The 16235-nt window shown below is 45.3% G+C and overlaps 1 protein-coding gene across 1 annotated transcript; it reads left to right on the top strand.

The window, feature by feature from the left end:
• Positions 1–2887: 2887 nt before the first annotated feature.
• Positions 2888–3845, top strand: LOC118013616 (olfactory receptor 10T2-like). The gene has a single exon (XM_035009480.1). The coding sequence runs from the start codon at positions 2901–2903 to the stop codon at positions 3843–3845; it is 945 nt and encodes a 314-aa protein (XP_034865371.1). The 5' UTR covers positions 2888–2900.
• The last annotated feature ends 12390 nt before the right edge of the window (positions 3846–16235 follow it).

Raw genomic sequence — 16235 nt, 5'->3', positions numbered from 1 at the left:
TTCAACAAGCACACTTGAAAAAGGAGGAAATTATGATATTTGTCAAAGAAGGCATTTATGTAATCCCTTAAAACACTTAATCTATATGCAGAATCTATGAGGCCAATGATAAAGTGAGTTATATTGCCTTATTTCATTGAGCAAATGGGACCTTGAGCCAAAATGAATGACCTGTGGGGGAAAAAAATCATAGTATTCAAAGCTATCCATTCTCTACAGAGATCAAGTAAAGTACATAATTTATTTAATTCTTTTTATCTCAAGTTTTTTATGCCCAGAATCCAAAAAGTACTTCCCTCCAAGGCCTCAATCCCCTTGGGGTCCCCTGCTTCTATAAGACCCAGGGATTTCACTGCCACCTCTGCCACCAGGAATACAGGGCTGGTGAGATGGAGGCTGTCCACTTATCTCCAGTCCATACAGCAAACAGAGCTTTCTTTCCTCTTTAAAGGCTCATAGCCCCTGAACTTCCTCCAATTAATTCTAGAAAGAAAATCCTGCTTGATGTTCTTAGAGAGTTTGCCTGTTTGTCTCTCCCTTTATACTGTGACAGGACACAGAAGGAAACCTGGGATTGGGCAGCAACTCCGCCTCGAAATGTGTTTCCCTTGCATTGTGGCCGGAGCCCCAGACTTTCCTCTCAGTCTACAAAAGTCCTGGGCCCCATGGGAAGACTCAGAGGCAGAACAACTGGTGGACACCATGCACAGGTGAGCTGGGCCAGAGCATCAGGATCCAGGGGGAAACATGGGGAACAAAGATCCAATGGTCCAGTGAACAAGTTTTGCCATCTCGATAAGGAGAGAAAAAAGGGAGGAAAAGGTTACGAGTATAAAATTGGCAACTATTTCTAAAACAGACCTGAACCAGGAAATAGGAGGACACATCCTGAATGGCAGCACAGATGTGTACTTTAGCAGAAGGAAAGCTTTGGTGACACAGTGAAGGTGGAAGAAGGAGAGGCAGGAGGGGCAGACTGCCTCATGGGGTCCCACAGAGTAAATGACACACTGATCTGTTTCCCCAGCCACTGGTATGTAAACACACAGTACAGAGGAAATCTCAAAAATAGAACCCAAGTTAATGAGAAGACAGAGCCCAGGATGGGAGAGTTTTAGATATTTGGGGTACAGTCTCACCTCTGCTTCTAAAATGCTACACAACTTAGAACTTTACACTTTACCTCTCTGGGCCTCAGTTTCCCAATTTGTAATGTGAGGCATGTGGGTGAGATACAGCTAGCACTTCCTGAGTGTTCACTCTGAGTCAGGGACTTAACTGTGAGCATTTGGTGCTCATGAAATGGTTTCTGCTCATATTATTGCCATCTCAGATGAAAGCCTGAGGTGATTTCCACAGTCATAAAGCAGGTCAGTGTCAGAGTCATGGTCCCAGCCTCACAGTCTAGCTTCTGCGTCCTTGCCGGCCTTTCTCTGCTTTGGTTCCAACACATGGTCCCAGAACAAATGGACAGAGAAGTAGACACACACAGTATCAAAGCCTTACAGCTACTCAGAGAAGCCTTTCTGGAGATCAGTATTAAGCTGGGGTTTTGTAGCAGGGATAAATATTGACTGTGGGGGATAAAGAACAGTAGGAAAAGAAATTAATGTTAATTGTGAAGACAGAGGGAGGGAAATTAGTGATGTATAATGGTCATCGACAAGCCACGTTTCTACAGCTGAAGCCAGAAGTGTGTTGTAATGCTCAGGAGTAAAATACCTGAGGCGATGATCAGGACAGAGACTTCCAGAAATAATGTCATGAAAAATAATTGAGAGAACTAAGAGTGTTAGGAGGAAAATGAGACCCCTAAAGGGATATGATCACTACTCCAATAACTAAAGGGTTGTCACTGATAAAAAGAACCCCTTGCAGGTGTCAGCAGGGGACACTTCCAAAGCTAGGGCTGCATGAGTCAAGGAGGCATATCTGGTTCATTTCTGAATAAGAAGGTTCTCGACAATGAAGACACGTAGCAAGAGAGCAGCCTGCGCTGTGTCTGAGGGTTTCTTATAATTGGATCTTGACTGTGGGGACTAGACATATATCCCAGGTTTATATAAAAAGTTCACAGAATTGGGTGCAAATTGAGGAGATTCCTGAGCTTCTTCTAATATAAAGATTGTCTGCTTGTCTCAGCCTAGTCGGAAGCTTTCAGCACTACGTGCTCTCAGATTAAATGACAGATCTTCACACAGATAATGGGGAGAGTTGTTCTTAGAACATTCTGGAAGAATGGAGACCTCGTCACCCTTTGCACTGAGTTGGAGCTCTACTTAGCCTCTTAATCCCAAATTCCCATGCAATCATGACAAAGAAAATCCCAATATGTGGGATCATTCTACGCCTGTCCCAAAGGCTTCACAACTGATTATTTATCATAAATAATCTCTACACTTTTAATTAATAATATTAAAAAATACTTCATTGTATCTAAGCAAACACTATTTGAGGCCAACATAGGAGGGGCTGGATAGAACACTTTTCATTGGTTTTTGTTTTTTTCTGAAACGGTCATAAGAATGCTTTTCAGGTAAGTGATTTCTGAGGGCTGTTGTTCTCATGTGGGTTAAATAAATGGCTTGATCTTTTTGTGCCTCCCTTTCTTCTTCCATAAAATGACAGGATTAGGTGAGATGAGCTCTAAATCACTTCTTGATTTAGCAGACTGTGTATGAAATTTCAGGTGTCCTTAAATTGGGACATATTTTAGGTCACTTCCCCTGCCTCCTGCTTTCCTCCATCCTATGATCACTGTGCTTAAGGGTTTGCTACTCATGTCTTCAAGCCAATATTTTCAGCTTTGTGCAGAAACACAAATATTTGGGGCATTTCCCTTTTGTCAGATTCTCTCTGTTCATAATTTCAGGATGTGTGAATCTGATTCCCACTGACCAATGACAAGACAGAACCAGAGCATGATCACTGAATTCATCCTTATAGGCTTCTCAAACCTGGGGGATCTGCAGATCCTTCTCTTCTTCATCTTCCTCCTGGTTTACCTGACCACGCTGATGGCCAATGCCACCATCATGACTGTCATTCGGCTAGACAGGACTTTGCACACTCCTATGTACTTTTTTCTCTTTGTCCTCTCCTGCTCTGAAACCTGCTACACCTTGGTCACAGTACCAAAAATGCTGACCAACCTGCTTTCCACATGTCAGACTATTTCTTTCTCCGGGTGTTCTGCTCAGCTATTCTTCTTCGTGGGCTTGGCTTGTACCAACTGTTTTCTAATTGCTGTAATGGGGTATGATCGCTACATTGCCATCTGCAACCCTCTCAACTACACACTTGTTGTCAGCCGAGCCACCTGTGTGCAGCTAGTTCTAGCCTCCAGCTGCTGTGGCTTCTTGATCTCTGTGGTTGTCAATGTCTTGGTGTTTAGTGTGCCCTTCTGTGCCTCCAATCAGATCAACCACTTTTTCTGTGATATTTCCCCAGTCATAAAACTAGGCTGCACTGACACCAACCTGAAGGAGATGGTCATCTTCTTCCTCAGTATTCTGGTCTTGCTGGTCCCCTTCGTGCTGATCTTCATCTCCTATGTTTTCATTGTCTCCACCATCCTCAAGATTGCATCAGCTGAGGGACAGCGCAAGGCCTTTGCCACCTGTGCCTCCCACCTCACAGTGGTCATTGTCCACTATGGCTGCGCCTCCTTCATCTACCTGAGGCCCACATCCCTATACTCCTCAGATAAGGACCGGCTCATGGCAGTGACCTACACTGTGATCACCCCACTGCTCAACCCTCTCGTCTACACACTGAGAAATAAAGAAGTGAAGACTGCTCTGAGTAAGGTTCTCAGCAGGTACTCATTCCCCAAAACTGTATGAGTGGCTTGGTAAATCAAAAGAGTTATATTCATGATAGAAATGAGGATTTCAAGTTACTTTGATTTTTTTAATTGGGAAGTCTTTATTTGTGGTTAGCCTATATTGATTGCAGTGGTTATATTATCCATTGGTCCCCAGTAAGTTATGTGAATGTGGAAACTCTCAAGCACTCAAGTCATGCTATTTTCATGCACTGGAAATGTAGGTTTTCTCAGCTGACACTACAACTGATGCATTATCCTTCTGAGAATGCCTAGCCCACTGATCCTCTTCTCACACCGAAGGACACTGTGGAGAAGGAGTTTAAGTTTCTCAATGATTTTCTCTATATTTTGAGGTTTCCAAAGAAATATTTATAATAAATAAATTATTTATAGATAAAAAGAATGAATTCACTTATAGTTAAATGAGTAGGGAATTCAGGTTCTAAAAGCCTGATGGTAGAGTAGAAAATATAGACTGTGGACTCACAGAAACCTGGATTTGAATCTTGGTTTGGATCATTTTCTAGCTAAATGCCATGAGCCAAGGTTAACCTCTCTTGTGGTCAGTTATCCCCTGTGTAACATGAGACTCCCAATACCTCTTGAGTGGGGCATTTTAAGAACTCAGTAAATTAGTAGACGCAAAGCAATCCCATGCTTATCTGATAGAAGGCATAGGCATTACAAATTATTGTTCCCTTTCATACCACCTTCCTCCTCTTTCTTTCTACTATAAACCAGGATTGTACTAAATGTCAGATATGGTGGGAAAGTAAGTTGACTACTCAAGAGCTCTGTTGATACACCTACTACTGTGTGCAAAGTAGTAAATTAAGTGTTGTAGGTAAAGAGTGACTGAACCCACCCCTCTCTTTCGTGTCCCATTATAAGAAGTGACCAAATTTCAGTTACCTATTTCAGTATCTCATACATATTCCACTGAGTACTCTGGGTTTTGTTAAAGGTCTGTTTCAATAAAACCACTGCACTTTATGTAATAATTTCATAATTATTCATTCCTCAGCATTTCACTTGAGCACACGCTAGGCTTTCAAAAAAATCTTTGTTCAATTAATACATGATGATAAAAGGCAGTTCGTTGAGATCTCCTGATTTACCTGTAAATATAAATTATCACCAAACTGAATGGATTTTTTTCCTGGATCTTCGTGGTCCTTTTTTTTCTTTTTTTTAAGAGAGCAAATGTATGAGTGGGGTGGGAGGGCCAGAGGGAAAGAAAGAGGGAGAATCTTAAGCAGGATCCATGCTAAGTGCAGAGCCCACAGTGGGGCTTGATTTCATGACCCTGAGGTCATGACCTGAGCCAAAATCAAGAGTTGGATGCTTAACTGACTTAGCCACCCAAGAACCTTTCAGTGTAACTTTAATATTGATTTAATAAGATATTGAATAAAGATTTATTTTATATGATCAACTCAGAATATGTTTCTACTGTTATTTTTTTATCTAACAAATAATTATTTAGCATCTGTCACTCAATAGGCACAATGAGGGTAACGAAGAGATGAGAAATATTGCAAACTAAAAAAAGAGAATTATAACACAGTGTGATAAGTAATTACTTGGGATACAATGGCTGTATATGTTTAAGGATCTACCTCAATCTTAGAGAAATCAAAAAAGACTTCGTGGAGTAAGTAATATTGAAATTGAGATCTGAAAAATAAGTAAAAACTGAGGAAGTAGAGAGTGGTGAAGAGTGTTTGGGGAGGTGCACAGATTCAGAGAAGGATTGCGTAGCTTAGATGAGTATATTTATGTGTTCCACAGGCCCTGAAAATAGAAATCCAGGGTGACAGACAGAGGTGATAATATAAGGCAGAAATGTCATCCCCTTAGGAAGAACTTTCTGGTTTAAATTAAGACAGCCAGATTGAACCCAACTATATTAATAAACAGGGTCTATCCAAGGGTGGCTTGACTTAACATATTTTATAGTTCAAAATTACTCTTTGTATGGCAAAAAAGGATAGATGAAGTGATAGATTTATTGATTAAATTAGATCAGCAGATAGAACAGATGGGAGTAGATACGGGATATAAGTTATATATATGTAATTTTATGCATCTATTAAGACAATTATATACATAATTTACTTTAAAATTTGATTTATATATTTAAGATGTGATTTTCCCGATAGGTGCAGAAAAATTCAAACATTTAACATGCAATTATAAATAAAAACATATAAAACTAAAAATAGTAGACTTTTCTAATCCGATAGCCTATCTTTAAAAAATATTGTGCTTAATGATAAAATAGGGGGAATGTCCCTTTGATACCAGGAATAAAACAATAATGCCCACTCTATTCAGTACTGTCCTAGAGGTCTTTCCTATTGTAAGGGAAACAAATAAAATAATGGTAGTTTAAAAGGAAGAACTTAAACTGTGGTCATTGAAAATATTCTTAGGAACATAGAAATTACATAGGAATATACAGATAAAGATAAGAATTAATAAATTAACATATTTACAAGATTCCTTGATACAAAGTCAATAATAAAAAAATAAAATATATTTCTCTGAATCAACAGAAAATAAAATCCTTATGTATAGGAATATGGAATACAGAAATGCAAAAGAACAAGAAAAGTCAAAGTGATCTTTAAAAAGCACTAGTCTAGAGTACTTACATTTCCAATACCAAACCTATAATTAAGTTACAGTAAAAAAAAAAAAAAAAAAAAGAGATAGTAAAATGCTGGTGCAAAAATATAAACTTGAACAATGGAAGAAAAAAGATCACTCAGAAATAATCCAATATGCATATATTCATCTGGTTAAGGCAAAGGTGACACTGAGTTCAAGTGCATTCTCTCATATCTGGAATGAAAGAAAATCTTTACAAAAATAGTGCAGGATCAATGGATATCCACAGGAGAAAACAGAAAATCTACCCTTATCTCATATCACACAGGTAATCAATTCCAGATGGATATTAAAACTAAATATTTAAGGTCAAGCAATACATTTTCTAGAATATTGAAAATGTGGGTGGGAGGGGTGGGGTTGGGCAGCACAGGTGAAGAAGAGTGGGAGGTATCACACTGGCTTCTGTTGTATGAAAAGGCAAAGAGAGACAGTGAGTGGACGGGGATGCTTCCTTTTGTCATCCCTCACTCACGAGGCCTTGAAGAAGTTGTTGACTGGGAACTGCACTGGGGAAGGGTCTGGACAGTCTTAGTCTAGACTCCTGACCTGGTTGGGCTGAGACTAAGTAAATAAATCTGCGTTTTCCATTTAGGCTGTAAGTCTGAAGTTTTAGATGGGATACGGTCACATTGTTTTGCAGACCTCCTTCATTCTGCTTAGATATACAATAATTATTTCTGGCTTCATTAATATCATCAGTCCTTCTATATTGGAAATCACATCCCCCACATGTTTTATGTCTGTGAACAACATGACTCTTAACTGTTTTCATTGTCTCTTGAATTACCCAGTGTAAACTTTGCTGCATAATTTTGAAACTAAATTTAATACATATATTTGGACTCAGGGTATACATTTTTATATCCTCCTTCCAAATGACTCCTCCCAAATTCACCTGACTATATTATTACTTTAATTTTGCTCTTATTTCTTATATGTTAATATATTTATACTTGCCTGCACAGCACATACTTAAATCATCTCTAATCCATCCTGGAAGGTTACTCATAATTTAAAATTCTTTGGGTTACAAATATAAAGTAATCCAACTCAAACTGGTATTAATGAAAACTAACCTATTGGCTTATGTAAGCTGAAAAGTTCAGTGTTGCAACAGTTTTGGGCACAGGGTGATATAGAATTCCAATAGTCATCTTCACACAGTCTTTGAGATGTGTCTGAAAGCTCTGCTTCTTCAATCTTGGCTTCGTTTTTAGTCTAAACTCAACAGTCTCTGACAACTCCAGCTCACACAATCCAATCCAAAGGAAGAGAGAATTCACTTCTTCAAATGTGAAAACAAAAGTCAAGACATTGAATTTTGTTGTTCCTGATTGTCCAGACTTGGATCACATGCCTATCCTGAAGCAAACCCTTAAGCCAGAGGGAATCCAGTGGCTGACTGCCATAGTGTCACCTGCTCTCCCCTGGAACATTAAAGCGAGGCAATTGGATGAGATTGAAGCCAAAATTTGAAAAAAATTAAGGTAGTAGTGAAGAGGAAAAATCTGTGCCCTAAGATGGCTGACCGAGCCAGCAGGGAAGTCCCAGTCCCTGTCCCAGGGCTCTTCCAGGTTCTTCTCCTTGCTCTGCTTCCCGTGCATGGTCCTTCTCCCTGCTCCATTTCCCATGGGCACCAAAAGTGCCAAGTATGTGGAAGTAGAAGTGTATAAATTACCCCTTTTTCGAATCATGAGGGACGATGGACTCTGAAAAACAAACTGAGGGTTCTAGAGGGGAGGGGGGTGGGAGGATGGGTTAGCCTGGTGCTGGGTATTGAGGAGGGCACATTCTGCATGGAGTACTAGGTGTTATGCACAAACAATGAATCATGGAACACTTCATCTAGAACTAATGATGTAATGTATGGGGATTAACATAAGAATAAAAAAAAATTACCCCTTTTTGCTTGTGCTGGGGCTCAGACCTTTGGAGTTCATCCTTCCCTGAGCCCATCGGTGTTAAATAAACCTCCTATCCTCCAAGATCTCCGAGTGCCACTTGGTTCTTCCAACCAACAATCCAGTCCAGGTTCCGTAACATTTGGTTCCCTAACCGGGAAACCCATTGTTGTCACTGGTTTGGGGGCAACGGTGGGGCAGGGACGGAACAAGAGATTGGAACGAGAGATCAGAACGGAGAAGGTGCGCCCTGCCTAATATTCAGCAGTCCCCTCCTCCCCCTTGGTCGCCTCAGACTGGTCCCACTCCGCCGTTCCCGCTGACTCGGAGACTTGGCAGGTGAGGACCTGGTCTCGATGTTGGATCACGGTAAGGCCTGGGGGCCCCAGACCCAGACAGACCCACCTGCTGGAGTGGAAGGGACCTCTTAGAGGTCTCACAGGTAGGGATTCCCAGGGAGGGAATGTAACTTCTGGAGTGTGAATGTGTGAGTGAATGTACAGTCCGACCTGGCTTGCTCAAGTGGACTGATTCTGTGACTCCATGGGCGGGCACCCTTAAAGTCCTCAGAAGCCTATGGAGTCTGAGTGGGCCTGTCTGTGATTCTGTGGTGAACGGCATACAGTCTAGGGTGACATCAGAATAGTTTTTGATCGTAAGTCACAACGCTGACACCGCTACTGCTAAGCCTCACCTAAGCTCCCTCAGGACACAGCCAGACGGGCATCTAATTGGTCTCCACCCCTTTTTGTCTGTCTCTATGCCATCACACATGGGAATATTATCATGGGGTCAGGACAGAGTAAACCCACGGTCCTCGAGATCATGATCAAAAATTTCAAGAAGGGGTTCTCGGGAGACTATGGAGTCAGGATGAATCCTGGCAAACTGAGAACCCTATGTGAATTGGAATGGCCCACCTTTAATGTCAGGTGGCCTTCTGAAGGGATGTTGGATGTCCCAACTATCTGTCGAGTGTGGCGAGTCATAATAGGAGAACCAGGACACCCCAACCAGTTCCCGTACATTGACTCCTGGCTAGGAATTGCCCAGACCCTTCCCCCTTGGGTGTGATTCACTTGCAATAGGCAGAGACAGGCCAGGGTCTTAGTCACCTCATCCAAGTGGCCCAAAGAAGGCCGACAGAAGCCCCAGCCTCCACAGATTCTAACTGGAGATCCCAAAGATGAACTGATCCTGCCTCCACCATACACACCTTAAAGTTCTGCACCCCCAGTTCCAAACACTCCACCGCCATCAGTGGATCCACTCTTTCCAGGACCAGCAGCCAGGCTGTGCCCCAGGCCAGACGTAAGTGTCCTCCAAATGCTGGTACGAGAGACACGGGAACCCAAGAGATGCAGTGAAGATGGGAGAGTGCAACCAGGTCATTCCATGATGTATTATCAACCTTTCTCCACCACGGACCTCCTCAACTGGAAACCCAGCACTCCTTCCTACTCTGAGAAAACACAAGTTATGGCAGCCCTCATGGAATTCCTCTTCCAGACTCACTGGCCGACCTGGGAAGACTGCCAACAGTTATTCCACACCCTTTTTAACACAGAAGAGAGGAGAATACTGAGGGGAGCACGGCAGTACCTAGAAGAGCATGCACAAGCGGGAGTCATCGACCCTGGGCTAACACAGCTGCACCTGAGGAGCGCCCAGCACGGGACTTCACCACAACCAAGGGACAGGCCCACATCCGCCAATTCCAGGAGGTCTTCTTCTGGGAAATCCGGGCAGGAGCTTAGAAACCCATGAACATGACTAAGATATACTCAGTCACTCAACAACCAGGGGAGTCCCCCGGAGACTACTACAAAAGACTATGTGAAGCCTACAGGATATACACTCCATTTGACTCTGAGGCACAGGAAAGCCAACAGATGGTAAACACCTCCTTTGTGGCTCAGGCCACCCCAGACATCAGAAAAAAACTTCAGAAACTAGAGGGTTTTGCTAGGATGAACATCACCCAGCTAACAGAGCTTGCCAATAAGGTCTACATGAACAGGGAGGTCACAGCCGAAAGGGAAGCTGACAAAAGGATGAAAAAGGTCAGCCTCCTCGCCACCTCCCTGAAAGAAAAGGACGACACAAAGGCGGGGAGACCCCGACCACTGAAAGGGGGGAGACCCAGGACCCCCTTGGCAAAGGATCAATGTGCCTACTGTTAATGAGAAAGGGCATTGGAAAAATGAATGTCCCAACCAGGGAAAGGCTCAGAAACCCAGCCGCTACAAGGAAGAACCCTGAGAGGAAGACCTCATAGGCCTTGCGGGAATAGACTCAGACTGAGGGGGACCGGGCTTTCTCCTCTTTGGCCCCCATGAGCCCCAGTCAGAATGAAAGTAGGGGGCCAATCAGAGACTTTTATGGTTGATATTGGGGCTGAGCACTCTGTTGTCACCTTCCCAGTGGCCCCTTTCAGCAAAAGGACTGCAACCATCCTTGGGGCCACCGGGATGCAGGTGATACAACAGCCCTTTTGCCAGGCTCGCCAGCACAAACTCGGGGGCCACAAGGTCCAACATGAATTCCTTTATCTGCCTGATTGCCCCATTGCCCTCCTGGACCGAGACATACTCTCCAAGCTTGGGGCTTAGATAACCTTTGAGCCCACTGGACACACCAGCCTCCGATTGAACCCAAGGCAAGAGGAGACAGGGTCTCTGGTACTAGCAATTGCCACGCTGAGGGAAGAAGAATGGAGGCTATTCTGTGCCAGGCCCAACCAAGCAGGCTGCCAGAGTTCAGACTCTCCTTCCCTTCAGTATGGGCTGAAGACAACCCACCTGGACTAGCCCGGAATCAGGCCCCTATTGTTGTTGAACTGATCCCATGAGCCCAACCTCAGAGGCAAAGGCAATACCCCTCCCACAAAAAGGTAAGGTTGGCATCCAAGAACATCTGGCCAAACTCAAAGAAGCAGGTATTCTAATCGAGTGCCAGTCAGCCTGGAATACCCCACTCCTGCCAGTCAAGAAGCTGGGAGGGGGATACCAACCAGTTCAAGACCTGCAGGCCATCAAAAAGGTAACAATCTCTCTGCACCCAGTGGTCCCGAATCCATACACTCTCTTTGGCCAAATCCCAGGGTCAGCCAGATGGTTCACTTGGCTAGATTTAAAGGATGCCTTCTGCCTCTGCTTAGCTCCCCAGAGTCAGCCACTGTTTGCCTTTGAATTGACTGAACCTGATACAGGGTGCCAGATGCAATTAACTTGGATGCGCCTCCCACAGGGGTTTAAAAACTCACCAACACTCTTTTGGGAAGCACTGGCTGCGGACCTCGCCAGCTTCCCAAGAGAGGCTGCACGATGCACCCTCCTACAGTATGTGGATGACCTCCTCTTCACCAGTGACACCCAAGAAGACCGCACAAAAACACAAAGGCCCTCCTACAGCTCCTGTCAGACTCGGGATACTGAGTCTCATGGAAGAAGGCCCAAATCTGCCAACAACAGGTCTGATACCTCAGTTTCCTCCTCACCCAAGGGAAGAGAGAACTAGGGCCAGAGAGAAAAAAGTCATCATCTCCCTGCCACAGCCCCAGACAAAAATGGGCCTGTGAGAATTCCTAGGGGCTGCAGGATTCTGCCGCATCTGGATCCCTGGGTTCTTGGCAACAGCAAGACCCCTCTATGATCTCTTAGGGGGACCAGATCAAGAACCCCCTGCCTGGACTGAGGAAGCAGAAGCAGCTTTCACAGAGATAAAGACCGCCCTGTGGTGGGCTCCAGCCCTGGGCCTACCAGATGTAGAAAAACCCTTCAATCTCTTTGTACATAAAAAGGAAAAAATAGCGCTCATGGTACTCACCCAGACTATTGGGCTCTGGCAATGGCCAGTTGCATACCTGTCAAAGAAGCAGGACCCCGTGGCAGCAGGATGGCCACTGTGCCTCAGGGAGCTGACAGCCACAGTCCTACTCATCAAGGAGGCAGAAAAACTCACCCTGTGGCAAGAACTTAATGTCAAGGTCCCTCATGCAGTTGTGTCCCTCATGAACACACAGGGACACCGCTTCCTTTCCAACTCTCAGCTAGCACAATACCAAGGGCTCTTCTGCGAAAACCCATGGATCACCCTCGAAACAGTAAGGACATTAAACCCAGCAACCTTCCTCCCCATGGAAGAGGAAGAACCAGACCATGACTGCTCTGAGGTGACTGATGAAGTCTATACGAGCTGTCCAGATCTGCGGGATCAAGCCATAAAGAATCCAGAGCTCATGCGGTGTTCAGTGATGGCAGCAGTTACCTACAAAAGGGTGCCCGGAAAGTGGGTTATGCAGTAACCACAACAACTTAAGTCCTAGAAGCTAAGGCATTAGAAGCTGGATGGCAGCTCAATGGGCTGAACTATATGCCTTAGTCCGAGCCCTCACCCTCGGTGAGAGCAAGTGAGTCAACATCTATACTGACTCTCGGTACACCTTCGCTACTGTACATATACATGGAGCCATCTACAAGGAAAGGGGCCTCCTAACTGCAGCAGGGAAAGCTATCAAGAACAAAGAGGAGATGCTGAGACTCCTCGAAGCCATCTGGTTTCCAAAGGAAGTAGCAATCCTGCACTGTAAGGGACACCAGAAAGGAGATGACCCCATCATGTGGGGAAATCATCTGGCAGATGAGGCAGCCAAGACCGCAGCCAGGGAGGACATGAACAGAGCCCCTTCCCTCACCATGGCCCTGACACCCCAGGAAGAAGTCCCTCTGCCCAGTTACACTAAAAAGGAAAAAGAATGGGCCATGGCTGAGGGGGCCACCCTGACTGAAAAGGGATGGTCGATGATGCCATATGGGTGCGTCTTCATTCCAACAGCAACTGGAGGGCATCTAGTCAAGGAACACCACTGACTCACTCATCTGGGAAAAACTGCATTAGAGGCCCTTCTCAAGAAGCACTACTACATCAGTTGGCTGCCAGCACTATGCTGAGCAATGAGTGAACGGTGCATAACATGTGCTAAAAACAATGCTTGATCTACACCACGCCCCCCGCCAGGTGTCCAGAGGATGGGAGCAACCCCCTAGATCTAAGATCTAGAGATAGACTTCACAGATGTGCAGCTGAGCAGGGGGTTCAGATATCTCCTAGTAATAGTATGCACATACTCTGGGTGGGTCAAAGCTTCCCGACCAGGACAGAGCAGAGCCAGGAAGTAGCTAAAGTCCTTTTGTGGGAGATCGTACCCTGGTTTGGCCTGCCATTAACAATCCACAGTGACAATGGACCCGCATTTGTAGCAGACACTGTATTGTACTGGCCTTAACCAAATCTCTCAACATCACCTGGAGACTCCATACCGCTTACCAGCCCCAAAGCTCAGGAAAAGTAGAGTGAATGAATTGCACCCTTAAGGGAAACTTAGCAGAGTTTTGTCAGGAGACTAACCTCTCATGGCCAGATCTGCTTCTCCTAGTTCTCCTGTGTGCTCGCTGCATGCCTGGGACACTAGATTTCTCCCCTTTTGAAATAATATATGGACGCCCCCCCATGCCAAAAAAATAAAGGAGCAGCTTCAGGCCCTGGGGGCCACCCTAAATAAATTACAAAAATACACCACTGAGAGGGCCCCAATCTCCTTAGGGTCTCGGGTACACTCCTTCCAGACAGAGGACTCAGTTGGGGTCAAGGATTGGAAGAAAGATCTCCTCAAACCACAGTGGACAGGACCCCACACTGTTGTACTAGCCACCCCTACTGCCCTCAAGGTCTCAGGTGTCACCTGTGGGTCCACCACTCCAGAGTGAAGAAAGCTCATCATTCAGACGAGGAGTCATGCCAGTGGAAAGTCCAGCCAAACCCCACAGACCTGCTCTGGCTTTGCCTTCGATGAGACCCCACCGACTAATGGACACCTGCTTGCCGTGGTCCCTAGCTCTCATAGGCGTGATATCCCTCATCCTAGCAGTCAGACTTTATACTGTTGCCCCTTCTGACTGGACTTTCCCCCAGAGACTTGCCATTGTTGTTGTTTATTGGGTCACCTTAGGATGTATTACTACACTCACTTGCTCACAGGTTTCCCCTCCCTTACTCTCCAAGCCATAAGGACACTAGGGAGCACCAACTACCCGCCATGTACATGCCAGCATTATCATAGCCCTCTTGGGCAAATAACCTCAATGAGTGTGCTAAATGCCACCCAACCCTCTGCCAACATGAGGATCTATTCTATGTGTCCAGTCACCCAACAGACCGATGTCCCAACTGCTATGTGTCCCTACCCCTGAGGACCCCCAGCCCCTCCACGGCCTCTCCCCACTCCTGTCCCAAAAGCCCCTGCCCGAGCTCCCACTCTCACTCTAACTGCAGCCATACCCAACCGAGAACAGACAACACCAACCCCATGGTCTCCCTGTTCTTGTACCTCCGTATACCCTAGCATACCAAGACAATGTTATGACTCAAAGGAAGTTACTGTTTGTCACCATAGAGGGGAGACACTCATGACAGGAAAAATTAGGCCCAGAATATACTGGAGATATAGGAATCTGAGGTGTCCTGAGGAAAAGGGCCTAACCTGCTGGGAACCTGACCTTTATCAACCCCTGCTGAGGCTTCCTCCCCATCGGGGACCTCTCGCTCTAGACCCTCAAGTGAATGGTATATTAGAAGGGACCCACCATTTACTCAACACAACCAACCCTCGGGTGGCTGCAGATAGCTGGCTCTGCCTGCGAACCGGGCCCCCTCAGCTTATAGCAAGCCCACTGAGTTTCCTCAACCTGACCAGACCCACGAGTGACCCTCCCAAACCCGCAGAAATAGACCCAAAACCGGCCAAAGTATTGTTGTCTTACCTGGCCCCCAACTGTGTCCATAATCCTGGGGAAACACATTCAGTAGGAAGCCTATCTGCCACCCAGTGTCTCCAAACCCACAGCTGCCTTTCGCTTGATGGGTGTATGTCTGTCACACCATGGTGCCCTCCAGAACCTGGCACCCTTTTCATGTGCAGATGGTATATTTATCGATGCTTACCAGCTAACTGGGCGGGGACATGTGCATTGGTGCTTCTTAATCTCCAGGTAGATATAATCCCCAATAATTAATCCCTTCCCATTCCCTTTTTGGCACATGCACAGCCCAAAAGGGCCGTCCAATTCATCCCACTATTGGCTGGATTAGGCATAACAACGGCTGTGGGCACTAGAATAGGAGGAATCGCCTCATCCTCCTATCACTACCAGCAACTGTCAGAAAATCTTGCAGAAGATAAAGAACAGGTGGCCATGTCTATAATGACCATACAAGGTCAGATGGACTCCCTTGCAGCAGTGGTACTACAGAATCAGAGGGGCTTGAACCTGCTCACCGCTGAAAAGGGGGGACTTTGTCTTTTCCTAAATGAGGAATGTTGTTTCTATGTAAACCAATCAGGGTTAGTCAGAGACATGATCCAGCAACTACAGGATCGGTTTGCACACAGGAGAGAAGAATTAGCTAATTCTTGGGGCATTTAATATAATATCTGGAGCTAGGCTACATGGCTCCTTCCCCTAGCCGGTCCTCTCCTCATGATCCTTTTGGTATTCCTGTTCGGTCCATGTATTACTAATCTCATCACCCAATTCATCAGCTCTTGGATAGAATTAATTAAATTACAACTACTGGTAACCCAATACAGACCACTAGACTGGCAAGAGCCCTAATAATAATAATAATCAATGCCCATTCAAGTAAGAAAAAGGCATCGAAAGGGGGAATGAAGAGGAAAAATCTGTGTCCTAGGGTGGCTGACTGAGCCAGCAAGAAAGTCCCAGTCCCTGCCCCAGGGCTCTTCCGGGTTCTTCTCCCTGCTCCATTTC

The sequence above is a fragment of the Mirounga leonina genome, unplaced genomic scaffold, assembly GCF_011800145.1.
Source record: "Mirounga leonina isolate KUSES-001 unplaced genomic scaffold, KU_Mleo_1.0 Mir_154, whole genome shotgun sequence".
Classification (NCBI taxonomy): domain Eukaryota; kingdom Metazoa; phylum Chordata; class Mammalia; order Carnivora; family Phocidae; genus Mirounga; species Mirounga leonina.
The sequence above is the reverse complement of the archived record's forward strand: the minus strand, read 5'-3'. Positions and strand labels throughout refer to the sequence as shown.